The 27,982-nt window shown below is 37.2% G+C and overlaps 2 protein-coding genes and 1 long non-coding RNA gene across 10 annotated transcripts; 2 read left to right on the forward strand and 1 right to left on the reverse strand.

The window, feature by feature from the left end:
* Nucleotides 1-42: 42 nt before the first annotated feature.
* On the forward strand, nucleotides 43-7,677 carry LOC111328503 (oxidoreductase NAD-binding domain-containing protein 1). Of its 2 annotated transcripts, XM_022932948.2 has the most exons (8): nucleotides 43-194; nucleotides 1,299-1,342; nucleotides 1,786-1,883; nucleotides 2,486-2,592; nucleotides 3,626-3,767; nucleotides 4,414-4,644; nucleotides 5,390-5,492; nucleotides 6,088-7,677. In XM_022932948.2, the coding sequence occupies exons 1-8, from the start codon at nucleotides 97-99 to the stop codon at nucleotides 6,258-6,260; spliced, it is 996 nt and encodes a 331-aa protein (XP_022788683.2). In that variant the 5' UTR covers nucleotides 43-96; the 3' UTR covers nucleotides 6,261-7,677. The 2 variants fall into 2 exon arrangements, with proteins under 2 accessions (XP_022788683.2, XP_088598100.1); XM_088741974.1 differs by lacking the exons at nucleotides 43-194; nucleotides 1,299-1,342; nucleotides 1,786-1,883 and having other exon boundaries at nucleotides 3,270-3,767.
* A 2,241-nt stretch (nucleotides 7,678-9,918) lies between these two features.
* Nucleotides 9,919-27,232, forward strand: LOC111328517 (uncharacterized). Of its 6 annotated transcripts, none has more exons than XM_022932970.2 (16): nucleotides 9,919-10,163; nucleotides 11,824-12,034; nucleotides 13,330-13,413; nucleotides 14,005-14,038; nucleotides 17,138-17,283; nucleotides 18,544-18,606; nucleotides 19,175-19,415; nucleotides 19,587-19,708; nucleotides 19,925-19,999; nucleotides 20,832-20,972; nucleotides 21,630-21,740; nucleotides 22,422-22,523; nucleotides 23,234-23,377; nucleotides 23,727-23,826; nucleotides 24,075-24,187; nucleotides 25,070-27,232. In XM_022932970.2, exons 2-16 carry the CDS (start codon nucleotides 11,840-11,842, stop codon nucleotides 25,997-25,999), a joined length of 2,601 nt encoding a protein of 866 aa, XP_022788705.2. In that variant the 5' UTR covers nucleotides 9,919-10,163; nucleotides 11,824-11,839; the 3' UTR covers nucleotides 26,000-27,232. The 6 variants fall into 6 exon arrangements, with proteins under 6 accessions (XP_022788705.2, XP_022788703.2, XP_022788704.2 ...); XM_022932968.2 differs by lacking the exon at nucleotides 9,919-10,163 and adding an exon at nucleotides 10,175-10,355; XM_022932969.2 differs by lacking the exon at nucleotides 9,919-10,163 and adding an exon at nucleotides 10,181-11,437.
* On the reverse strand, nucleotides 13,488-16,501 carry LOC148718703 (uncharacterized). 2 transcript variants are annotated; one of them, XR_015994308.1, is made up of 2 exons: nucleotides 15,015-16,501; nucleotides 13,488-14,706 (listed from the first exon to the last, which is right to left on the reverse strand). It is a non-coding gene; the product is annotated as an uncharacterized LOC148718703 (long non-coding RNA). The 2 variants fall into 2 exon arrangements; XR_015994307.1 differs by having other exon boundaries at nucleotides 13,488-14,709.
* Nucleotides 27,233-27,982: the final 750 nt, after the last annotated feature.

Below are 27,982 nucleotides of genomic sequence, written 5' to 3' on the forward strand. Positions count from 1 at the left end.
TGATCACTAAGAACGGAGAACTCAAACCCTTTCGCCCAGTCTTCTATATTTCATACACCAGGAACGCCTATCGTATTTCTGCCGTTCATGCGCTAAATGTTGCATTACATGGCTTTTCTGAGAAATACAGCAGCATTTGGTTGTTTTTGGTCCTGTTCACATTATTTCTTAAACAGGGGAAAACCTTTCCCACGGTTAGTGTCACATTTTTATTAATATTTACGGGCAAGAAAGGTCTCCGTGTGATTATCTTTTCTTCGTCGAGTTATGCAATCGTTGGTCGCGTTTAACCGTAGTTAAATTTGTTTGCAGTTGGTGTACCATGCACTAAGTCACCAGTGATGTAGCTACGTCATTACAATTCGTGATAGAAGTAAATCTCACTTGCCAAATTAATTGTTTGATTTCATTAATACGTAAATCGATGGTTCGGTAGATCGCTAGATTAGTAGATCAAGCGGTTATAAAATTAGCGGTTGTATATGTACATGTATCAGTGCTCTGTCACTTCGCAACTCCGCCCAATTTGAGAATTTATTTTCTCCCACCTAGCTTTACACAATCAGTTTATAATATACCCTGGTATCTGCAGATTAGAGTTGATGAGAGTATTCATTCTTTCATTCATTCATTCTTTTATTCACCCTTATTCTACTAAAAATACAACAACGAGAAAAAGAAAAAGTAGAAAAAAAAAGAAGAGAGTTCTAACTAGACATGAATTTACACAAAGCAGTGGAAAGAGTGAAAAATGAAACACAGTGTAATACAATGATTTTACGCTAGTGATGATTTTAACAATTGCTGTACAAATTGTATAATCAGATAATGTTGCTTTCAGCATAAGTTCAATTCCTGCCGTTTGCTGTTTGCTTTTTCAAACCATTCTCATTAATATCTCTAATCCCTGCTATTTTGAGCCATCTTTATTTTCTGTTGGGAGTTTGTGTAGGGGGTTTTACTGCAGATTCTGCATCAAACAACAAATAGTGAAGCCTAAAGGGCAGAAGCCTTCAGTAGAGGTTTCTTCATTGATGAGCTGAAAGCTCTCTTTGTATCATGTTTTGAAGCTGTTTTGAGCATTAGAGATCAACTCAACAGAAGGTTGTGCCTCTTTGAAGCAGTTAATAGTTAGGAGCTCTGTATGAAAGTGTGAAGGAACATTAGGAGTTTATTTTGTTGCTAAAGTCATGTGGCATAAGAACTATTTCCTGTGTGTTGTAGTAATCATAACAAAATAATTTATTAGAAATCCCAAACCGTGCATCCATACCTCAATATTTTTATTCTATCTGTAGGGCTTTGGTTATTGCCTTGGATTCATTATTCAAAACAACTTCAGGTTTGATGGATTTCCTTTTTCAGTGATAAATGACTGTTTGATGGATTGAGTAGATCACTCCACCATTACAGGGTTTTCAGTAAAAGCCAGTGAGAGACCTCCAACTGCCCATGTAAGGGTTTTACCTTAGATGTCAGCTTCCTGTCACACCATATGCATCCAGTAACCAGTTGATTCAAAACCATATGTGTATTTAAGTAATTTTTACCTTCTACACTAAAAAAGCTAAGAAACAAGTTCCTATAGAGCAGAGTTATGGAGTTTGTTACTTAGTTATGTGTTGTAGCAAACCTCTTTGTAACCACTGAAGTGTCAATATTTGAAAATGCGTAGTACTTTTTTTGTATAATTTTATCTCAGCATCTTTTACGTATGTTTGTCTCGGTTAAGTCATAAGGGATAAAGTACTAGTTATTTGATGCATCAAAGTTTCTTTTAAACAGGTGGTCCATACTCACATCGTCTCATGTCAGGGCATACCAATGGAGCTGAAAGCAGCAGTTCTCACCTGGAAAGGACAGAACATTCACCAAGGCAGGAGGTGATGAAGTTAGTTGAAAATAGATTCAAATAAGTAGTAAGTTGTCACCAAGAGCTCATAATTGAGTAATAAAGTCATCTATTAAGTACTTGTATTACTCCACGGTGGAGAGGAAGAGAAGGACTGTGAAAGGAAAGGTTTCTTCCCAAGAACACAATGACCCGGCCAGGTCTTGAACGTGAAATTCTTCTCATGGAGTCCAGGGTAGTAGATCATAACTTGTTCAACAAGTCTCACTGAGTGTGCAATTAAAAAAGTTTGGCCACTGTAAATAAACAAAATGAAACAGTGATTGTAATACCCAATACTAACATTAATGTATTAAAACAGTGGCATTGTGTGTCACAACAATACAAACCCTTGGATACTTGCAATGCACTGGCAAGAAATGAGAAAAAACTCGAATAAAACAAGATGCGTCCCAAGAGAAACGAGATAATTATGTCTCGAGAAACTTACTTTTGAGCGGTACGGTAAGTCACTGTGTCTCCCAACCATTTGATAATTTTCATCCATACATAAGAACTGTAGGTGTAATTAACTTAGCTGGCAGTGAGGGTTTGACTTCACATAAGTGATGATTATTCCATTACTTTTGCCAGTTTTTAGTACAAGGCACAGTAACAGAGATGACTCAGTTGTCAAAGACTGTTAAAGGACTTTCCTTAGAGGTTAAAGACAGCAGATTTGCATTTAAAAGTGGACAATGGTAAGCACCCACAATGCAGTTTTTTAACAAATGGATGTGTAGAAATGATGTGCAGTTTCTGCAATGCATATTTTATTGACTTTGAAGAAAACTAATGACTAAACACATAACCACATAATGTTAATCTTTTATCCAAACATGGCTGCTGAAAATTTGAACTGCTGTATCTCTTCATTACCACTGTATGTTGAAACCATTGTCATAGTTTTAGGGGGTGCCTGTTGTAATAGGTTGTGTGAAGAAATTGTACAGTCTTGCAATTATTTAGTCTTATTTTGCATTCCAGCATGTAACAATCATTTTGGAGTAGCATTGAGTGAACTATGAGTTTGAGAGACTTTTTCCTTTTTTTCCTTTTCTTTTCCTTTGTCATTTTTTCTTTGTCGGTTTGTTTACTGCTAAACATGAAAATCTAGTGTGAGTTGATTTTTCAGATTTTTGCAGTTTAAGAAAACTTAAATTTCAGCTGGGATAGAATCAGGGCTCAACACTAACGGTAGCCCACTAGCCACAGACCAGTTTTGGCTAGTGGTTTTTGGTTTCCACTAGCCAGTTTGGCTAGTAACAAACTGACATTGTTGTAGCATCTAAGATGTCACCAGCCACTTGGCTAGTACATTGAAAAGTTAGTGTCAAGCCGTGTGGAATTATTAATTTTTTCTTAATTATCTGTTCAGAACAAAACATCAAGTGAACTAACTAAAGAAAGAAAGGTTAGAAAGCTTTTAAGAGGATTTTTCAAGAGTCTTCACCTTTTTCTTCCTAAGTGTGATCAGCATCTATTTTCTTCCAATAATAACGCCCTTGAAGCTCTTGATTGTTGGACAAATTCTCCTTGTAAGTGTACCACTGACAGTAAATGTATAGGGAACTTGCATACTGATCTTAGCTGTAAAGGGTTAGTTTACGTCTGGAGTTTTCCTTTCCACAGAAAACTTATTTTTGCAGGTCAAGGACAAATAGAAAAATGTACAAGCAGGGAAATCTGCAAACTTTTTGCATCACATGACCTATTTTTTTCCCTCTCCGTCAGGGTGGATTTCTTTATTCCAGGAGTACCTACCGTGGGTGGGTTTACCATATGTTCCAGCCCCAGGCTTCTTAAAGAAAAAAGATCCATAGACCTTGCTGTCAAATATAGTGAACATCCTCCAGCACTTTGGGTTTGCACAAAGGTGTGTAGTACGTAAATGTGGATGCTTAGCTGGCACAGAATATCTTTATTAATAAGGCAAACTGTAAGCATTTTACATCTAAGAATGACTAGCATCTAATTTCTCCTTACAATATCACCCAGGAATCAAACATTCAGGTCACAAGAATAAAGAAAATAATTGTCACCAACTGAAGGAGCTCTTGATTGTTAGACAAATTCCCTTCGTTGGCGGCACCCTAAGAAAATATATTGAGAACAGTACCAGGAATATGAATAGTGATGTTAGGATGAAAATGGTTAAAAAATTGTTGGATAGATTTTTTTTAATTTAAGAGATCAGGTAGAGATAATAAGCTTGCAGGTAAGCAAGGTCTTCCTAGAGGCTATTTACTGCATGCAAAATAATTCTCGATTAAAGATTAAAGTTTCTAGAATTATAGTCATTGCAAACTATCATGGTGTAGACATTTATGCCATCAGTGGATCTTTTTCCCTTGAAGATTCACCACTAACCAAAGATCAGTTCACAGTGCTAATACTTTGCCAAAGATACAAATGTTTTGGTAAAATTATTTGTTGAGTTGCATGTATACAGATCCTGGTAAATCAAAACACAGTGTTGTACCTTACGCTTAATCAAGTTGTGTTCTTTATTTTCATTGTAGTGTCAAGTTGGCAGTAAAGTTCTCATGAAAGTTGGGGGAGAATTTTATTTCGATCCAAATCCGGAAGGCCCCAGTCCAGATCTGCTTCTGATTGGTGGTGGTGTTGGAATAAACCCATTGTATTCCATTGTGCAACACGTTGCTGACATTTCCTCTGATACTCCACCTCAGTATAATGGAAAAACAGTGCTCCTGTTTAGTGCAAAAAACCACGATGAACTGCTCTACAAGGTATGCAACAATTTTTTTTAAAAGAAAACAAAATTTAATTTTTAATGCATGGTAAAATGTGGAAAAAGAGGAATTTGTGATTTGTTCATGGACTATAATCTATCTGAATTATTGCCTCTTAAATCATAACAAATGTTTTTTAAGACTGAGAAATTTTCCCTGGAATTTCTGCCTGAAGAATTTGAACACAAAAAAATTATGAAGCTTACAAATTCCTTGCAGCCTCTCCACACTTACCCTGTACACCTTAACAGCAGTATGCATATTCTCCACACTGTTCTTCATACATTCCCTTTGGCACTGGTAAGGAGAATTTCTCCTGATCGTAATGAATGATTCAGTGGTATCACGGTAAGGAGAAATTAGATATTGGTCACTTACAGGGTTTAAGGGATTATAGTCCATCTTTTACCGCCTGGAATGCGCAACTGTTCAACATTGAACACTGAGAGAAACGGAATGAGAGAGACTGTCGGTATTTCTCCATGCCCATTTTTACAACTCCCCTTCTTAAGCCAATAATTTGTGAATGATCTGTCACGGATCAATAGTTGCGAGTTGTGAGAAGAAAACTGTGTATTTGTTTACAAATTCAAAGGGAACGTTTGGAGTTATGTAATATATAGCCTTGTTTATTCCGAAGTTAAAATTAGCTTTGGAATTGTGTTTTGTTTTGTTTTGTTTTGTTTTTTTTTTTTATCTTGTCGGCCGTGACCGTATGTTTCTTATTCTGCCCTTTTTATAGGAAAATTTCTTGGAAATTTCGAGAAAGTACCCTTCTATACTCAGCAAGTTTTTTGTCACAGAACCAGAAACTGATCCACAGACCAACTTGAACAGTGCACAATGTAAGTGATCGTAAAAAAACGCACCTGGTGTGGGTACACTACAAGCTCAACAGGCAGCCCAAACTCGGAATACTTTAGCAATCATTGTCTCATTGGATTTCGTGAGCAACTGAGTTTTGAAAGTTTGCATAGGTTTTGCTTTACTCTACTCTGTGATTGGTGGTGAGACATCGCGCCACTCTCCCAACCAATCAGACGCAAAACGAAAACCAATCACACCTTGGTCACCCGCGCTTTCCCGCGGTTTAGACAGTTGGGTTGTTTGTACTTTGAGTTCTTATTGACTCCTAACTGTATTTTCCTTTCTTGTGATTGGCCCTTGTGATTACTTTGGTTTCGGTTTTACGCCACTCTTTCGAAAAAGCGCTCTGGCAAACCTAACAACAGATCAGGCCCAATTTCTGAAGATGCATAGGGCGAGACCTGGTTTCTGATATTTGAAGCTAGTGCGCACTGTGGTGTTCAAACGATCAGGAATCAAGATTAAACGCTTGAAGACAAGAACATTTTTATTGGTTTACAAACGTTTAGAAATTATGAGTATTGGAAACTCGTTAATTCCCGTGCCTTATTTTGGGCTCTTTTAAATTGGTAGGTGAACGTGGTCGTATCGACGAATCGCGAATTCAGGAAGCTCTCTCCTCTCTGGACAGGAGAAGATTAATTTGTTACATCTGTGGTCCTCCCCCAATGATCCAACGTATGTCTGAAATTTTATACAAGATGGACATCGAGGAAAGCAGTATACACTTTGAGAAATGGTGGTAGTAAAACTTGAAGATTCTTCATATATAGGTACGACAGAGAGCAATAGAGAAAACTGTGACAATTTCGTGAGCGAGTGACAGTCAACATCGTCAGAAACATTGTATCAGAGAAATGCGTAATTTCTAAAAGTAAGGAGCAAATTTTTTAAATAGACATTTAAATTCTTTCTGGCCATTTTGATCAAGTATTCGACGAAGAAAAAATACGTTTTGGCAAACCTTTGTCAAAACGGTTGAGTCTTTAGAATTTGATCAACCCCAAAAATTATTTGCAGCGCGAGCCTTTATAAATATAACATTATTGTCTCGCCTGTGGTAAAAGAGCTATTTTAAAATTACGTTGCGCATATTGCATTTTATTTCATAAATTTATTTAAAGGAGCACTCTTACGAAACCGCCCCGAAAAATTCAGTTATTTCATTATAATATGAATTTTTAGCGATTAATAAAGCCTTTTCAATAATAATTTTAGTTGAAAGTCAATTCTAGGGCGAGAAATTACGATTTGAAAACCATTCATTCAACCCAACAACAGCAGCACGATTTTTGACTTTTTTGCTTCAGTACCGACAGAACAATGAGTAATTAACCAGTGCGCGTTTCTCACTTCGGATTGAGATTTCACAGCTGCATGATTGCAATTTTAATTTCAATCACGTTTAAAATCGTGTAATTTGATTTTGGCGGCAAGCTTAAAACTTTCGCGTCCGGTTTAAGGGGCCGACCATTTAACTTTTGAGGGGGGGGGGGTGGGTGATTTCTGGTCATTAAGAATTTTTTTCCTAGCAATTTGCTGGGAAGGATATTTTTTCCGTTCTAAATGCTCTTTTTTTTTCTGTTACTATTCGGCTGCATGCAATTTTTTTCTTCCAACAAGCGCTTGCAGGAAATTTTTTTTCAAAATCACCCGCCCCACCCCCCTCAAGAGTTAAATGGTCGGGCCCCTAACGAGGTCAATTTCTTTGTCAGTATGTGATTACGGACTGAAAAAAGCGTCCGGTTTCCGGAATTGAGGGGTTCCGGTTTATTGAGGTTAAAAATAGAGAAAATGTCTGACAGAGATTTTGGGGCCGAAAGAAAGGTCCGGTAAAGGGAGGATTCCGGTTTGTTAAGGGTCCGGTTTAGAGGGGTTCCACTGTAGTACCCACCTAAAACTCGACCGTAAAATATCTGTTTCGAAAGTTGATGCGTGCAAAAACAATGTATAAATTGAAAAGGAATAACTCGACTTTCTGAGAATTCAAATCACGTGTGGGAGAGTTCTGACTATTTCTATTAAAAAAAAAATAAACAATAGTTTAGAGATGGCCTGTAACTTATCTGGCTGTTGCCATCGCTTGAAGAATTTTATTTTCTGTGTAGAAGTAAAGAAGTGAATTTTTGTTTAAAAGGTTTTGAATAAATTTCTCAAAAATCCTGTTGGGCTGTGTCGTCAAGGAAGTGAGGCACTTTTTGAGTGAAAATATAACACAACACACACAACAAGAAGCTGAAAATAAAAGATATTTTACGGAACAAATTCCAATGTGTAATAAGTGTCTCAGAAGTCAGTTGGAAAGCGTCCATAGCGTCTCTGTGTTTGCATGTGACGGTATGCCGGTTACCAAACACTTCGGTTAGGGCTGCAATGGCATAAAGTTAACGAAACGTTGTTGAAACTTCAAAAGTTTTACTATCACTCCATAAAATATCAAACCCTAACTAAAAGACAGGCAGTTGAGACTGCATATGGCTACTGCTGCATGCTGCCCATCCCACGTCAGTTATGAGTACCCTGTTCCAGAAGGGAAAGATGATTCAAGAATAAAAAGACTAACTGACACTCGACCAATAATGCAATGGTAACATATAATCGTATCAACAGTAAGAATATGATAATAGCAATGATAACTTATAGGGGCTAGCTCACAAACCTCGCTGTTTTCCTCTGGGTCTATTCTCTATGCTCCAATAATGATTAAACTTGGCCTCTTTTTATTTTACTTTTACCAGTTAATTATAATTTTTTATTTATTATTTCATTGCAATTCTATTTTTGTGAGACTCAAGTTTCATGCAACAAGGCTTTCTGCATTGCAGGATATTCCACCGTTCCATCATACCAGCAAAGGGTCACTGTCCCTGAACTCAAGGTATCATTTTTCGGACCATGCTCACCTCGCAAATTTAGCGGCTCTTTTGAGAATTTGTCGATGATTGAATTGGTAAAATGCTCTCTTCGAATAAATCAAATTTCTCTTTAAACTTTCCACAATGCGTAGATCAAACCGATTTCGATATTTCTGCAAGGAAAAGTCTTATTTTAATTACGTGCCGGAGACGCCCTTGTGAAATTATTTTGAGACGTTTTTTTTCGGTGTCAAGAACTGATAAATCATATTTTCGAATCTGCTGGGCATAACTCCCTGATTCAAACGGTAAAATTATCTCTACGTATGATGCACGATCCTCGCAGTAGAGAGCGCTATTTATGCAATAGCGAAAATCAGACCTGAAAAAAATCAGGCCTGTACGGGATTCGAACCACTGACCTCTGCGATACCAGTGCGATACCAATTGAGCTAACAAGCCAACTGAGAGCAGGCCGTTAAGTTGATTCGTAATAAACCCGTGATGATAAATCAGATACAATGAATATATGAAGTTCATATATTTTGAACTGCGGTATTAGATACGTATGATGCACAATCCTCAGTAGAGGAATCAACTTAACGGCCTGCTCTCAGTTGGCTTGTTAGCTCAATTGGTGGAGTGCTGTACTAGCATCGCAGAGGTCAGTGGTTCGAATCCCGTACAGGCCTGATTTTTTTCAGGTCTGATTTTCGCTATTGCATAAATAGCGCTCTCTACTGCGAGGATCGTGCATCATACGTATCTAATACCGCAGTTCAAAATATATGAACTTCATATATTCATTGTATCTGACTTATCATCACGGGTTTATTACGAATCAACTTAACGGCCTGCTCTCAGTTGGCCTGTTAGCTCAATTGGTAGAGCGCTGCACTAGTATCGCAGAGGTCAGTGGTTCGAATCCCGTACAGGCCTGATTTTTTTTCAGGTCTGATTTTCGCTATTGCATAAATAGCGCTCTCTACTGCGAGGATCGTGCACCATACGTATCTAATACCGCAGTTCAAAATACATGAACTTCATATATTCATTGTATCCAAAATTATCTCTCTTCAAAACAAAAAACAAAAAAAAAGTTTACTCTAGGTTCTCATGATGCGCCGTTCACACCTCTTTAGACATTTCTGTAAGGCAAACCTTTTTTTTCCACACGCCATCTTGAAATGGTTGTCAGATTCTTATTGTCTTACGTATTACTTTAAAACAAAAAGTAAGTAGCATCGGGAAACGACGTGATCACGTGCTAATTCCGAATATCATTCGAAGCGATCCGAAGAAATCGTCATCAAGCGTTGAACGACCAAAGATGTTACAAAATAAACAAAAGCCAAGGAATATCTGGTAAAATTCGGCGGACTTCGTTGTCCTCCGCGTTGGCGTTGGCGAGTTGGTGAGTGGGCGAGTTGGTCGGATGCCCCCAGACTAAGCTTGCGCAATCGCGGAGTATCGTTCCATTCATTCCTCCAGTCCCATCCGATCTAAATTTTTCAAACATACGCCCACTCGTTCCAGTCTATATTTTGACGACACGCTCACGGTTGCGCAACAAGTGATTGAGAGCGCAAGTTGAAACTCTCGACCCTGCTTACGAGACGTGAATTCATCACTTCTTAAGGGAGGAATTTTACAGTACATTCTACGTCTATGGTCACAGATCTGTCCCTCCTTTGTTGATAATACTGTGCTAACATAGCTTCACACGTAATATTCTGGCACATTCCACCGAAGTTTGACGCACGGGGCGTGTATCCGGTCATCCGTACTGCTAAGGTTATGTGTTATTCTATTTTCGTAATCTTATATTTCTTAATGCTCTCGCCCAAGATTAAACGAATCGTAATGACAGTGAGTAAACGCTAATTTAAGTTGTGGTGGGAGAAAGAAATCTTAAAAGTTCGCTCCGAAATTGGTGTTATTTTGTACCTAGTTGGGATCAATGGCTCCATACACCGATGATTCACAGTGAGTATTACTGAACGAATAAGCTCAACCGTTAACTTCTTCGAGACTCTTCACCGCCTGAGAATTCGTCGCTATTGCGTTAATTTGTTCCATTTTTTTAAACTCACGTGAAATTCGCGAGAAGTTTGTAACGATAGGGTCGATTAACTTCATGAATAATAAGTTTATTTTTATTTTGGCTTGCCCATATTAAGTATAAACTTTCCAATATCCTTGCAACATAAACTAAATATAGGGGATCGTGCAAATTTAATTCTGTTTGCGTGGTTTGATTCATTTCACGCCTATGCAATCCGCATAATTACGACGGTACAAGAACTCGTGATCAATCATCCTATTCGAAATTCCAGTGAGTAAATTTAAAGTTATACTAACGGCATATCATTTCTTAAGAATTACTACTCTCAGTGGGAAATTGTTGAACTTTGGCTCTCAGTTTTAATGGAAAGTGAAAATTTAGCGAAGCTTGCTGTTCAGCACAGTCTTGAGAAGACATGTAAATCATTATTCTAGTGCAGAAATGTTTGTTTTAGGAGTGATAAAGAGACTAAAATTGATCTTCATCCACAAAAATTATTTATGTTTTGCTTCACATCATGCTTGAACAAGTTTCTTTGACTGGTGAACTATTAACTCTTAATTTTTCAACACGAAGATGCTGTTATGTAAACATTCATTCATCTGAAATTTATCAAGAAATTTGTTGATTAAAATAGTTTCTGTTTTGAAGTGAGTTTGTTGATTTACTTTAATTTACCATTGTATCCAACATCCCCACATTAAATTGTTTTCTTAACTGCTTGATTGACTGAATTGTTGTTCGTTATAATGTTATAAATTAGACATTATTATGACAGCATACTCACATGTGACTGTCATTCGGTAGAAAATTTTAGATGAAAAATTAATTTGGTCTACACTTTAACCCTACCTTCTTATTTTCATAAGACCACAGATGATTTTCTTTAATATTCTTGTTTGCCAAAATTGGCTCAGTTGCTAATTGGGATGTTTGAATCAAATATCTTGGATCAACTCTGGGCTGCAATTTATGGTTGGGTGGAACAGTGAACTAGAGGACTGTAAGTTATTAATAAAACTTTTGGATAATGGTGAAACCTTTAGAATCCTTCAGTTTTTACTTCTTAGGCAAATACTCGCAAGGAATAATTTTTCACTATTGTTTAATTAAACCCTTCTGGTCTTACCACTTTTAGATATAAAAGGAAAAACAAAATGAAAGCTGACAGCTGTAAAAAACACCACCGTTTGAAAAGTGTCCCAGCTATCGCTGCCCAAATCTTTTAATTTTGCACCTGTCTTTTGTTTCTTTTGCCATGGAAATGCTTTTTGTAAAGGTTTGATACCTCAGCCTAAATAAATTGAGCTATCCACCTGTTTTTTAATTATCTTTGCAGCATTAATAGAAGCAAAAACCTTTAGGCATGCTACTATCTGTTTATTTCAGATCAAGAAGTTCAGTTATGGAAATGGAAGAGGAGGGAAGTGATCATCAGCAAAGTGCTGAAGTGACTCCAGCCAGCAGTGAGAATGACCTACTGGAAAATAAATCAGAGGACAGCATCGATGATGATGATGATGATGATGATGATGATGATGAGGAAGAAGATGATGATGATATTGATAAAATGTTGAGTGAGTTGCAGACTTTCCAAGAGGTAAATTCCCTGTCTTATTAAATTTTGTCATATTAATGATGTCAAGTGAAAAATATGCATGCAGTAAGTTTCAGATCAGGGTCACACTTTGAGTACACTAACATTTTTCATACCTGTACCTGGAAGGTGAAGCAAGTCATTAGTAAGACTGTCATGTTACTGCAAGCCTTGGGATAGGAGCATTTCTTCAATTTAACCATATTAGTCATTCTCTAACTAATAGCAGTTATACAGTTAATTGTGAATATTCTTATTGTAAACGTAATTATGATTGTGGAAGATAGTAATAGACTAGTATAAAAAATTAAAAAAAAATTTCTTTAATATTTCCCTAATAGACAATATTATTTACAAGTGTGTGTTTTTTTGACTGAGTCGAAGGGCCGGACAGTAAAATATTTGGCTTGCAATCATGACACTATTGACCGAGCATAGCATGGTTTGTTTGTCCTGATCTAGAGCCAAAAATTATCCAGTCCTGCCTGACTAAACTCAGTCAACAAGCATTTTATTGTATGATCACTGATTGTTGAAAATTTCAAAAACTCTGTTTCAAGATACGTGTAAGTAGGTTACAGTACATGGGTGCATGCAGGACAACCACAGAAAATTGTTTTAAGAAAATTAATGTCACAGTCAGGACTTAAAGCATGGTGGGTTTGATGACTTGATATATTAATTTTGTTTGACTAACTGAAATTGATTGATCACTATTAGTAGATACCCAGATTACCTTGAATAAGTCAAGGCTGATAGTTTCTAAAGAAACTGTTTGGAGCTGCGTCGGTGGGGGTAATGAAATAACTTGGATTTATCAACAAAGTTGAAATGGTAAATTGGCCACTGTAACGATTACAAAAGCTGATGTTTTGAGCGTTAGCCCTTTGTTGGAGTGAATAGAGGAATTGTGGGTTGTTTGTGCTTTTAAAGACAGAAAATGGAGCTACGTTATTGGTGGGAACATGGCAACAAAAAAAAATTATTTGTGTTTTTCTTGTTGCCATGTTCCCACTAATAGCGTAGCTCCATTTTCTGCCTTTAAAAGCACACACAACCCACAATTCCTCTATTCGCTCCAATGAAGAGCTAACACTTGAAGCGTCAGCTTTTGTAATCATTACGGTGGCCAATTTACCATTTCAACTTTGTTGATATATCCAAATTATTAATTAAGTCAAGATTATTAAATGCACTTTTGTCCTTTTCTCCTGACAACTTTTCTTGAAACAACTGTGTACTGTACAGTGAACATGTCCATGACTCTTTTTTTTTTTTACACTCACTTTTCTTTGCAGGAACTTGAACAAAGATCTCAGTTTCCAACAGAAGATGAACAGAGCCCAGGCATACTGCCATATGTGCCACCCTCACAACCCCTGGTAAGAGTTACACGCCATTGACTGAGAGATCAAGCTGTAACACTTTAAGGCAGACAAAAAAACTTGTTCACTAGTCAAGAGAATAATTTTTCTATTAGTTAGACATAGGTGAATTTTAGCAAAAGTGATTAAAGTGAGAGTTCATTTCAATTTGCTATATTTTTTCATTGTAGTAAAGACCACAACAAGTGTTATAACTTTAAATAAAACTATTATTTTACATATTACAAATCATGTTGACAGTGGAGCTGAATGATTCATATGCTACTTACAGTAATTTTTGGCATACAGTTCAACCTGTACTGCCAAAGTGCACTTATAATTATGCTAACATTGTACATGCGACCAATGTCTCCATTCAGCAACTTTTATCAACCCCCATTTAGTCATTTATGGTTGGGTTTAATTTTCTCAATCCTTAGGGACTTTTCAGTTCCAGACAATTTTTATTGATTCCCTGTATTTTTGTTATCTTTTTTGGCAGCCTTTTTGTAAGTCCTTGAAAAAGAAAAGTTATCTTACATCATTAATTTCCTGAGTGAATTTGGTCACAATTAACCAAACAATATTTTTCTCCTTTGTTTTACTCAGGACCAGTTCAGATTTTCCATAAGTGCTATGGAGGGTGAGTTTAAAAATTAATATTAATAATGAATGTGTTGCAACAGTTTAATTGTATACAGGCTGTGAATATTGATTAAGTATTGCAGTTACTATGATTATAATAGTAACATGCATTTGTTAGGTTGAGTGAAATGCTACAGAAAAACATGTTAATATAAAAAAAAATTGTACTTAGGTATATCAATCAAAGATACTAATGATCACACTTGTCTAAACCTACATCTACTTACTAAAGATTAATTTTGTTTCAAGCATTATGCTCAATATGTACTTAAAATCAGCATAGCATGCACGAAAGTTTTGGTAGTGTAGCAGTTGTTTGACATACCTTCTTTTGGTAAAAAGGAGTGAATGCTCTTCAGAAAAGACTTCATGTGGCACATTTCTAATAAATGTGAACTTTTGCTTCTCTGGTCTCACTTGGCTTTAATTCTCCACGTTCTTTCTCAAAGACTCTGCAATCTTCCCACACATAAACTCTTTTAAGCTTTTTCCAACTGGAGAAACATTCAGGGTCTAGATGCCATGATTGGGTTTCTTGGTTGATTGCAAATGTTGTTTGCACTTCATCGTGTATTTGTATATCTGGTCATTCTGATCTTGGCTGCCTGACTTCCACATTTACTGACTGTTGATCTGGGACATACTACTTTGTTTCAGTCCTCATCTCTGCTAGTGAGAAATAATGTAACAATAATCAAAACAGTATTGATGATTGGACTTTAAACTGCGTATTAGTTCCTTCCAACTTTTGTGATTGTGGATCAAAAACTCCAGTCTCAAGTTAGCTCTTGCCAGCTGACCCAGTTAATCCTCATGCCAGTGAAACACATTGCACTTTTACAGGAGAAAAATTTCCTGCTGATATTTAAAGGAAGATTAGATCAGTTAAACTAATAAAAGAGTCCATTGTCTGACCTTGGCTTTCTGTGTCTCTTTATAAAGAATATCATGTACCAACAATTTACCTACCATACCTTGGGGGTTTTATTTCAACAAGTATGGACCAATATCATGCAGCTTTCTTCTGAATAGTGTGTACACCAAATTTATGGGTGCTTGTTGTGTGACAGTGTTTTTAGAGGAGATTACAGCTACTAAATCTGTAATTTGCTCTCCAAACGATGTAACGCAATACAATCCCAAACCTTTATGCCTGTCCAGCTTTGATATGGTGTGCCACATGATCCAAGATGAACTCTCTTTCATCAGAACAAATGTGCGTGTGTGACCATATTTGGAGAATGTAGCAATTATTCCTACTGCATGTATTAAATATTTATTGAATGTTAATTCTGATATTTTAAAAATGAAGGTAAACAGTGGTTATTTCAGTTAAATGCCCTGTACATTAAGCTGTGCAGCACCTAAAACCACAATCAATTATTTACTTGTCACTCAACTTTCAGAGGGATGATTTTCTTTCCTTGACTGTTTTAAATACCTTTCATTTCATTAGTGTCAGGATGATCCTTGCAGATAAATTTATCTGATAATAAAAAATACTTGTCACATCTGAATTGACTCATTGGCAGCTAGTCAGAAAGACCATTGCATTCCACTTTCATTTGGCTCTAAGTTATTTAGCTTTAAAAAGCTGGTATCATCATGAAGTTAAATTGATAAAATTATTCCAGTGCAGTACATGCACAGATAGTGGCTGGATATCGCCTCACTCTCAGTATGCTAGATATAAGTTCAACAGAATGTGTGTGGTGCAAAGTGAATTCCTAAAAATTCAAGTAAACACTTGTGGAAGATTAAGTAACAAATTAACATGGCCTTCTTTATAATCAAGCAGATAAGAAAGCCTGCTGTGCTAATTAATTAACATGGCTTATCTCTTGTAATTTTTGCAATATGTTGTATTTGCCAGCATACCTTGTTTGGACCTTCTTAATGTCTAAAACTTGTGTTTAAATAATGTTTACTTCTTGTTTCTTTTATGCATGAGCATATGAGGATATAATTATAATAGTAGTCCGTTATCTAAGACTGAATTACACATTCAGCTATGCTGTATGTGCTGTACCTTGCTATCATCCTACATTATCAAGTACTTCCCCAGGAACTAGTAGTATCAGCATGACGTACTTGTGTAGTTGTATCAGCTTGTTTTTTTTGGACATCCTGCTCTACTACTGGCAGTGTAGTATTCTGGATCTCTTGTGTGTTCCTCTGTTTTCATGAAATTACCTTTTGTATTTATTATTAACAAACATTTTTGACTGGAAACATATTTTGAGAATCACAAAATGTAGGTTTTATCCAAACCCTCCCAGACGGGCTAATTGACACGTTATCTGTGCAAGACAGGAACTATCTTATTATGTTTATCAAAAAAGGCAAGGATACTTTCAAGTCAGAAAATGGAAAAAAACTTCTTCTGTTTACCATGTAGTCATTCCAGAATTATTTGTGGTTTTGGTGTGGATTCTTTCAGATATGAGAAATTATTTGTTATTTTTTTAAAATTTTTGCTGGTAAGAGTGACAGAGTGATGTAATTTGCACTTTGTCCTGTAAGCATCAGATTTCTAGGTCACCTACAGTTTGTTTTCTCAGCTTGAAACATAAACTGATCGGTACTTTAACTGTTGTTCTAGCCAGAAACATTGTACATGTTTACTCTCAACCATTCCTTCTCTTAAAACAGAAAGTCATGAGATACATTTCCCTCAGGAAATATTCTATGTGATGGGAAAACAGCCCATTCAAGCAGTGTACATGTATTGGTAATTGCATGTACAACTTCAATCAAAGTCTGACCCTTGGGGTTTGACATAAGATACTTTATGGCATCAGGTTTCGTGTTGATCATTTAGCTTAGCCACGTTTTAGCTGTAAACCTACTTATAGTTAATTCAGTCCTTCTGGAGCCTGCAAAAGCTACACATGATGCATTTTCTTTGATGTGGTCAGTTCTTGAAATTTCCTCTCTTTGACATGTTTTCTTAGGATCCCTCAGGCAGTCAGATACTAGTAAGATTTTGATCAAATGATTGACTTAAAATGATGAAAAGAATATTCTTTTTATTATGCTGTTAGTAATTAATAAGTGTCAGTTTAAAACACTGATACAAAAATCTCTATGCCCACAGGAAGTGGTGAAGTCGACTTGGATGCCCTTCTAGAAGATCTGTGTGTTATGGAAAGGGACATGACTTCTTCCAGTGAAACAGATTCCATGTTTTCAGAGACAATTTCTAGCCCTAAGATTAACTCACCGATCTCACCCAGAATGAAGGTATGTTGTGAATTTTTCACTCTTTTGGCAACAGACACAAGTATTGTCATCTGTCTAATCTGGTGACTGAACAACAATTATGGCTCACTAATGTTTATTAACAATGCAATAAATTACATATGATGGCTTTTCTCAGTAAGTTAACTCCTAATAAATATTTGCTAGCATCCTAATGATGTTTGAGCAAGTTTTAGAATTTGCTGCTTTGTTAACCGAGCTTCAGGATAATGTTACACAGATGATGTGTTTGTGGGGCTCTATTTCACTTTCCTGGAAGAATTTCAACTTTGATTGTTCTGGTAATTGTATTCATGCCTGCCTCAGCTATTAATTTGTACAAGTCGCTTCTCATCTGAACAAGTATTGTCAAATGATTCTGTTGGTATTATAGATCTCAAATATTCCTATCCACAAGGTGTGAAAATTTTCTTACTGATATGAAGGGAAAAATAATATTTGCTCAAAAGATGTATTCAGTATTTCTTTCTACTGACTGTTTTGGTTTTCATGTTGTGAGGCACATTTTCTGAGGTGTCTTGCTGTGATTCAGCACCACAGGCTCTTCCGGGAGTTCTTTAACAGTCACATAACAAACAGTGCACGTTTTTCTGTTGTTTTTTTTTTTTGTATGAACATGGCACTATAATATAATTTATCTTAGCAAGCATTCACTGACAGCCAGGCTATACAGAGATAACTGTAGTTAAAAAATGAAAATCCTTGCTACATTCCCTATGAATTTATGAGGTTATTTTGAATAAAGATTCTAATAAAAGTACTGTACAGTATCTTGCTAAATATGCCTTCATTAGTTAGATTAAGTATCATTAAATAGATTGAAATAGGATTTGGAGCTAACTTGAAACTAGCATTTGGCCACCAAAATATTTGACTTAAATCGACTTGTAAAATCTTGAGTAAAACATAATTGTGAATTAGTATCTACATACTCTTAAGTCATCACCAAAGTTGAGAAAGGGCTTCTGTGTTGTTTTAATATTGCTATCATGATAAATAAATTATATTATTTTACACATACTTTAGCTGACCTTTTACTTGAAGGTAGTTTTCACATGAGGCAATAGCTGAATTAAATATTTTGCACAATTCTCAAAAAGACTGTGAAAGTTACTTGGTATTTTTAAACACTCTCTTTAAGTCCTTTGGAATGTACCTTAGTAATTATGATGCTAAGTTATTTGATTTTTACTTGGAACATGGGCTTACTAGGTGTGTTGCTGTTGACTTGAACATTTCTAGGTGTCAGCTGATGTACGCAGCCGTCTGGAAAGTGTTCAAGAGGAGACAAGAGAACTTACCCCTGTGAGTAGTGGAAGTTGGTCGTGATGTTGTGTTCCCTTTTTAAGTCATTGAAATATCTCAGAACAGTCTCCTTCTCAGTAATAAAGGAAATGAATAAGGAACATTATTACACGAATCGGGCAGTCAGAGGGCCAATAACTAAAATCAACCAATCAAAATGCTCTATTGCCGGTCCAATATTCTCTAAGTATTGGACCGGGCACTGTCCCGAATGGTCCCGAATGATACCGCATTTGTGTCCCTTTGAACTTCAGTCGTATAATAAATCTCTTATTAACCAAGCTTGCTCGGGACCGTACTGGAAGAATATCGGCCCTCGGTCTTTTTTGTACGGACCGAGCGCAGCGAGGTCCATACTGTCAAGACCTCGGGCCGATATTCTCCCAGTATGGCCCTCTTGCTTGGTTAATAAGATATATGTATGGAGAAAGTACTTTCGTGTGTTTATGTGAGGATGTATAGGGTTAACCATGAAACACAGTGAATGTTATCTTGAAATACTTTGTCAGTTGGAAATTATTTCAAAGACTAGGTTGAAATGATGCAGTGATTTTATCAATAATTACAGGAAGAACAGCATGAAAGGATCAAAGCAGAGAAAATAAGGATAGCTCTGGAGAAACTCAGGGCAGCTAGAGTGAAAAAGTTAGTAGTCAAAGTGTACAATGATGAGGATCCAACATCAAAAACTGTGGCCATTGATCAGACTTGGACGGCATGGGAAGTGTGCAAGAAGATGATGCGTAAGAATGACACAGAACCTGATCCCAACTGGGTTCTGATTGAAAGAATTCCTGAGCTCTTTTTAGGTCAGTATGGCTATGCAGAATCTTTTCCAGCTATTCTTGTTTGATTATCTTGAATACACTGATGCAAATTGCATGGTAGCAAAGGAACTGACAGTTGTCTGAAGTCAGAGTGTGATACATATGTAAGTATTGTTTTCATGTGTGTTGTTTTGATTTATTTGCATTCTTCAGAGCGACTTCTGGAAGATCATGAATCAGTAGTGGATGTAGTTTCGTCCTGGCCGTGGGATTCAGAGAATAAACTAGTGATTAACAACAGAAGAGAAAAATATGCACTTTTTAGAAATCCACAGGTATGTCAAAATGACTTTTAAGAAATTTCAGTTTGTTTAGGGCTCAAATGGTTCCTCAGTCTTTGATATTCTCTGCTGCTTTCAGGTCAAAATTACATTATAAACTTGAATGAGGACCTAACCGTTCTCTTGATCTGCCACAGAGTACAGCTGTGTACTGATTTGAATGTATCTTCTGTTGAAGTTTATTTACTCAATGAAATTAATCTGTTGCAGAAATTTCTTCTGACAAGCGATACATCAGCAGGTGCCGCACAGTTAGCAGAGAAAAGTAAAGATATCTTATTGCAGGTGATCAGTCATTTGATAATTATTGTTTATTACATGACTCGGGCAGTCAGAGGGCCAATAACTAAAATCAACCAATCAAAATGCTCTATTGCCGGTCAATATTCTCTCAGTATTGGACCGGGCACTGTCCTGAATGGTCCCGAATGATACCGCACTTGTGTCCCATTGAACCTCAGTTGTATAATAAATCTCTTATTAACCAAGCTTGCTCGGGACTGTACTGGAAGAATATCAGCCCTCGGTCTTTTTTGTATGGACCTCGCTGCGCTCGGTCCGTACTGTCAAGACCTCAGGCCAATATTCTCCCAGTACGGCCCTCACGCTTGGTTAATAAGATATATTTAATGATGATTGGACTGGCTGTTTTGATTATTTGAAAATGTTAGAAATCCTTTCTCAGAACATTGTTTGAGATGTTAGACATACTGCTCTTGTTTAGGTTGGTTTTACTTTGACCCTCTGACTCCAAAGAATGACTATAGGTAGCTTGTAATTTCTTCCAACAATATCAGCCCTGAGATAATGTTCAACAACTAAACAAGTTCTTGATTTGTAAACACAATTCTTCTCGTCAGCACCTGGGGAAATACACAAACAGTATAGAGAATGTGGATATGGATGTCAGGATATTAATGATTATGCTGTTGTAATGAAATACACCAACCTAGAGTTTGGAAATTATCGAATCAGAATTGACACAATGAGGGGTTGTGCATATAATTTTTATTTGCAGGTGGTGTTCAGTGGAAGTAATTGTTTTGGAAGACCTAATAAACTTATAAGCCGAAATGATGTCACTTCTGATAATGGTGTCCCTTTTCTTTTTTGACAGGAATTCTTTCAAAAGGATGCCATGAGACTACCAGAACTTGATGGTATTTTGTACCTTAAGGAAGGGAAAAAGTCTTGGAAAAAGCATTATTTTGTGCTCAGAGCATCTGGAATCTACTATACACCAAAGGGAAAAACTAAGGTGATTATGGGTATTCTTAGGAAATCCGCTATCAAGGTTCTCGGTAACACTAAATCCTTTCAATAACGCCTAAGCTGGCTCCTCCTGAATTACTTAAGATTACGTCTCCTACATTCCTGAAATGTTCCTATACAGAGGTACAGAGAGAGGAAAAAACAATAGAAAATGGAAAGAAAAACTTCATTGAATGCAGAAGGGAGCAGGCTAAGTATATTTGATATTTCTGTCCCATAAGTTTCTTTTGCTCGCCAGCTGTCTGCTGCCCTATTAATCCATTTATTGTATTTACCTATTATTTACGATAATCCCCCAAAGAGGATCTTGCTTGTGAACAATAGTTACATACACGTGAACGTGCTTCTGTTCCAATGGCTTTTACCATTTTAACTGATAAATTGATGTAATCAATCCTTTCAGAGTTATGCCTCCTTTTCATCTGTTTGTCTTTCTTTTTCTGGTGTGTCTATATTTGATGGGGCTTGGTTATTGCAAAATTTTTTTAAGTCTTGTTAACCCAGGCCTCTGTACTGCTTTATTGATTGTTTGTTTGGTTTTTTTTTTTTTTTTTTTTTTTTTCACTCCTCAGTGATAAAACGAAAGAAAGCGTTCACACGTTACATACGATATTACCAACAAAACATTTTTTTTTGTTTGTAGTCGTCACGTGACATTGTATGCTTGATGAAGTTTGAACATGTTTCAATCTATAATGGTATTGGATTCAAGAAAAAGCTGAAGGCGCCCACAGAACACTGCTTCGTTTTAAAGGTAGGTTTGAGGATTTATCGCGAAGCTTGGCTCAGTGAAGAACTTCTCATGAGCTCTTTCGTTATAGGAAATACAAGAAAACATCGTTTTGTAGATTATTTGATAGGGCAATTTCAATCGGGTGACGAAAGTAATTTGAGATTACACTGGTTTTGCATTACTTCGCTCAGCAATTGGTCCAGAAAATTTGCGCCAGTCTCAATAAGCCAATCAGATACAAAAGTTCTCCTGCACTTTGAAGCCGTTGGCTTGTTTTTACTTTGAGTTCTGATTGGCCTCCCGGGACATTTCGGCCTCTTTGTTGTGTTTGGCCGTTGTGATTACTTCGGTTTTTATTTTACGACACTCAGTTGAAATGCGCTCTACAAAATAAGATTAAAGTGAATCTTTGTACTTGGCAACAATCCTAGGTTTTGACATTGGTGTTATTAGTGGTGTATTGGAGTGAAATTTTGAAAACAACAACTTGTAGTTAATCCCAAAACAGGTTCTTTGGTTATGAAAACGGTGTGATCACATGTGTAAGATTGTGGAATACATATATTTCAAGTAAATGACTGATCATGAGTATGGAATACACAAAAAAAGTTGTCCTAAAGAGAGTTTGTTCAATGTGCAACTCCGTAAAGGACGTTTTTAAGACATTTCAAGACATGACTGTAACTGGTTTTTTTTTTTCAGCATCCTCAGTACCATGATCTGGAGTCGAAAGCTGTTCGGTGTTTTTGCGCAGAAGATCTTAAAACAATGCAACGCTGGATGGTGGGCATCAGGCTGGCCAAGGTGAGTTGAGCTGAAGTGTTTAGTCTGATTCAGGTTATCTCTGTGGAAACGAACGGGCGAAGAGAGCGAGCGAGAGGAAATGGGCGTTTGTAAGGGAAAGGGCTGCTTTTTGCGCGCCTACTGTCTGTACACCAGTGTGGGAAGGTACAGCTGTTTCGAGGAAGCCTGTGGGAAAATAAACCGTGAAAGTGTATTCGACAACCCCGATTTGAATTTGTCAGGGAAATCTGAGAAAACGTCAGTGTTAGGACGAAGTATAGCGGTTTGAATGTATTTATTATTATGACCTATTACAATCCATTGATTACCGGATACCCAGATTACTTTTCAAAATTGTCGTTTGCACGGCTTTGTGGATTATCCTTGAACAAGAGGCTTTTTGCTAATCTTCTGCGAGATTCATGTCAGGATTATAGGAAAATGTTTGTAAGATGAGAGCACTTCTTGGCTGTTCCGTAAACGTAAGCTGGAAAACAAAGAAGCCAAGGACTTTTTTCATTTCTTTTTGGGCACAATATTTTTACGCGTTAAATAGTTGGTTATTTTATCAGTCCAGATATACAGCATAAACAGGTCCACAGCTCTGTATTACCACGGGGTGTCATGCATTGGGAAAGCGTTGTGTGTGTCCCCTCCCTCCCCTCCCTACCCTAGATAAAAATCAATGGCGGGAAAAAGACGACATTTTGATGTGACCTTGTTTCCTGCAGTTCGGTTACAAGATGTTGGTAGATTATACTGACACACAGGACGAGATGGATAAGCTTGCGTTCACATTGGAAAGGAACAAGTTCGCTAGGTCATCAAGCTTCACTGCAGGGCAAATTTCAGACCAAGCAGATGGCAAACTTGAGGTTAGTGTTCAGGGATTGTTGTTATTATTTAGGAGTTTCCTGTGTGCTTTAAGACAAATCCTGTCAGCGAATATCAAGTGAAAGAAAGCGGACATATCCAGAGATAGCGTGACTTTCCTGATACCGGTATTCATGTCGCGAATTCTTTTGAACAATATTGCAATTGAAACGGTAACTACAAATATTGACCGTGGGCCTAATTGTTTTCTGCTCCTGTCATTGACAAAGAAAGGACCTGGAGAAGCCGATTTTAGGTGGTTCAACGCAGTATGTTTATTTGGTGGGGCATGGAATGAATGAATTAGTTAATCTGCTAAATGGACTGAATTAATTTTGTACGTCATCACAGTTGCAAACTGAACCACCCAAGGATTATCAGTCGATGAAAGCAAAGGTCCAGTCTCAGAGAATCAAAGATTCAATCGGCACATCCTCAATCCACCCCAGTGGTAAGTAGAATAACCTTCTTGGCAGGCTCTGGCAGGGAAAATGAAAGAGAGTGAAAAAGGTGGTATTTCTCTTGCGACTTCCTCTTGACCCTTCTTGCCTTTACGAGCGGTCCATCCTTTTCGACGAAATCCAAGAAAATCATAGAAAAACCGCCGCACTCTCAGAGATCTGCACGGCGTGCTAATATCAATTCATATTAATTTATTTTGAAATACATAACACTCAGTATTTTATTCTGACCTTACAGGTAGCATGAGCTTCTCCGTCAACAGGAGTAAAATTGAACCTAAGAAGCCTTCGAAGAAGATTGGAAATTTGTTTTCGGATGCCTGGAAGAAAGGGAACGAGTATGACTCTAAGGTATAGTTTTTTTTTTTTTTTATGTCTTATCTTTTAACTATTTTAATGACCAGGCTATTGCTTCCTTTGATTGTATATGGATTTGTAGTATTTAATAGTCTTTTATGTTTTTAGTTGTTTCAACGTAGTTTTACTTGGACAATATTGTGAAGCGCAACTGAATATATCCATATACAGGTTTGCGCTATATAAATGTAATTATTATCATTTGCGCTCTTACGATGCGCCTTCTCATGCTTAAGAAGTACAAGAAAGAAGAGAAGAACGTTTGAGACATTCGATACAGATTTTTTAATTGACAATGCTATGGCAAATATAGGCTAGACGTTATTAAAATTTGTTTTTACAGTTTTTTTAGAGGCTGAGTAAGTGTCATTTCCCTTCTCATATATTTTTTTTATGTAATTTACTTTTATAAGGATAATTTCGATGCACGTTTTCTGAAATTCTTTCAATACGAACTAGTAATTCCTTTCTCGATTTTTGTATTTAGGTCGTTTTTGTTATCAAAGTTAGTTTAGGTCTGATACGAGTCTCATCCTAGAGAACCGAATTATTATGATTATTATTGTTGTTGTCATCATAGTTACTAACCCAAGCGTGTATCCAATAGCTTTTCTTAGATTTTTATCAGACATTTTAAGCCTTTTAACATGATTTTTGTAAATTTTTAGTGATTATGGTAAATAAAGGTTCTTTAATTTTTTAAAATAAAAAAAATTGTTAATTATAATTATTATTATTATTATTATTATTATTATTATTTCTTGACGTCTGTTCTGTATCAGTGATGTAATGGTAGATCCGTTCTCCTATCTCGCAATCCAAAAGCCGCAATTTTCTTTCACTCCTAAAGCAAGTTTTGTGTTTGTGTTTCGACAGAATATTTCGGAACCCATCTCGCCCGATCCACCTTCGACACACAGTGCGGGAGCTGCTACGCCTAATACTCTGGACCCAAAGCCTTTCACAATAGACAACGTCAGCTTGCATCCTCTGGAGGAAGAACAGGAGGAGATGGGTCAGACTCATGATGCTGAGCCGGTAGAAGCTGTTGTTCCTGAGCACGATTTGGTGTTAGATCCACCGCCTTTACCTCGGAAGTCATTTTCTAAGAAAATAGAAGGGGGGGAAACTGCACAGCCACAGAAAGACCAGAACGAGGACAGACAACATGCGCAGAATGGTGGTGAACTCAGCCCAAGGGGCAGGAGCTCGTTCAAACAACCGAAGAGGACTCGCAGTGTATCGCCGCCTCCACCACCACCATCCCCACCCTTGGCAAATCGTGGAGTCACCCAAGAACTTAGCAATGACGTAGGAGTGTGTCACTCTGTGAACACGCGCGGAAGTACCTCTCCACCTCCCCCTCCTGTCCCTCCAAAATCAGCGACACCCAGTACCTCGTCTGTAAGTTCAGACAACATCGTGTTCCGACGAACCTCATCGAGCGCTTCGGACCACGAGGTGTTTCCACGGTCACCTGTAAATGTTTCAGACCAGGCTGGAATGCCTCTACCCGCTTCTAGCGCATCAGACCAGGAATTTTTCGGCGACTCGCTCCTTCCACCACCTTCACGGCTTCTCTCCACCTCCATGGAAGAAATGCCTCCACCACCTCCTACATCAGACGTTCAGGAAGATGCAGACGTGGAGCTCCCTCCTCCTCCCCCAGAAGTGGTGTTTAAAGAAAGGCTCAGCATGTCTATCAGTAACGGCAGGCGGAGAACCTCCACTGAGGCCCCAGCAGTGCCACCTAAAACAGGGAGACCAAGATTTAGCAGCTCGGGGGCGCAGTCTCCAACCTCTTAAGAGAGAACGTCCTCGTTCACTGGCAGCTCGTAAACAAGTTTGTTCGCCTGCTAGTTAAACAAACTACAATAAAATGAAAAATGTTGGTAATATTTATTTAGTGGCGCGCAAAGAACCGTTGGACCCACCTGTGAGCTAAACTCGAGCGTTTAAGGAAACCAATGGTACGCTAAGGTAACTGCATGTTAAACCCACTTGAAATCTCTCAAATATTCTGATATCTTTTCAGGACAAATGTTGGAGGATTAATTTTTTGAACATTCTTACATTTTTTCTATGAAGAAATAAAATTTCGTATCGTAATTTTTCTAACTTAAGATGGAAGAATCGAGTGTTAGAATCTACTTTGTAGGTGAGAAAACAATGGAATTATTTTTGTAATTTGTCGAACTGATCCCTTCCGGAGAAAAGGTGTCTTTTAATGTTTCAAGGTGTGTTAGACAATGCTATTTTGACACTGTCTAGAAACTTGCCAGTCATGAATCGGCATCTCAGTCATCAAAGAACTAGATTTGGATTTAAGAGTGGTGACTAACCGTTTCATAGGAGCCAATTATTTATCAGTATTAGTGTTTAAACAGAAATTCTGCGAAAAAAAACTCATAAAATTAAGGTTACAGTTCATATGAACTAAACTGGACTGTTCGAATGTAATTTGCATTGTCATAATTCATTGAATATATTCTTGTGTTTAAATTTTGGTGATTTTTTTCGTTTGGTTTATTTGTAAAATGTTGGAATTGGTGTTCTTTGTCTCACGATACAGTTTGGTTTTTTTTGTGTGTGGTTTTTTTACAAGATCACGAAATGCGGTCTAATGTTCAGAATTTTACAATGGTCATTAGTAAACACAGTACCACACAAATGAATAGTGCTTTTCGCGCGCGCTGATTGGTAAGTTCGGAAGTGTATAGCAAGATATAGCAAGTACTTTTCAATTCCGAGGAGCAGATGGAACAAAATTGCGCATCAAAAGTTAAATTTACGACCGTTCAAAATGTACGTTTTGTCCAATAGGTTGCATCAAAGGAAGCAGTCTATTTTTATTACTCCAAAACAATATTCGTTAAAAATATATTTTACAATTGTATATAGAATTTAAGACAGATGGAACTGTTAAATATTTGTATGTTAAAAATAAAATTTTGTACGTTATATTTTTTTTCTTCAAGTGTACGCCGTCTTTGTAGTTAATAAAACGATCATCGCGGCATTTGATCATTTGTTTTCGGATATCTTGTCTGTTTTATATGGTAAGAAGAGGAAGATGTGAAGAACTTGTTTAACTTGTAAGCCCCTACAAAGTGCAGACGAATGAGCCAGAGAGCAGAAATGTTGGTTGCAGTTCTCGGGAAAACAGTTCAAGTTTGCTTTGTTACTCCTATTTGACACGCTTGATATTTATGGCAGTCTTGTCCGTTTATTGCGTTAGACGATAGTAGAACGCATGCTATTCTGTCGCTTCTTTCTGGATGCCGCGCGATTTCAGGGTTTGAGCGCCATCTTGCACTGCGAAAAGCATGCGAAAGCTTTGAATCCCACTGATAGAGTGGTCCCGTGGGTTGACTCGCTTCGGTCTGGATGCCATCAACGATATGAATCAGTCACCAGTTGATGTTACTCTTAGTTGTCTATTACGCCCAATAGACGATTAACAGCAAGCCTGATAGTCTCATTTCTTTCGCGCGAAAACGGCAAGTCTTTATTTTTGTCACTATTTAATAAGATATATCGCGTTACAACTTCATTTAAAACAATGTTATAACGTTGACGAAAAGACGATATAGGACGAATGGGCCTAAGACTTTATACGAAAAGACTCTTGGATGAAAATACCAGATACCGTTTGGATTATAAAGAACTGGCTTTGGGTAGTTTGCCCCCTTGTTGGCATGTTACTGTTTTGTTGGCTTTACTTTTCGGTTTTCGGCATTTATCGAAAGTTGGAAAAATTTTCATAAATTTAATTTGAGACAGCACTTG

Source organism: Stylophora pistillata, chromosome 12, assembly GCF_964205215.1.
Source record: "Stylophora pistillata chromosome 12, jaStyPist1.2, whole genome shotgun sequence".
NCBI classification, from domain to species: domain Eukaryota; kingdom Metazoa; phylum Cnidaria; class Anthozoa; order Scleractinia; family Pocilloporidae; genus Stylophora; species Stylophora pistillata.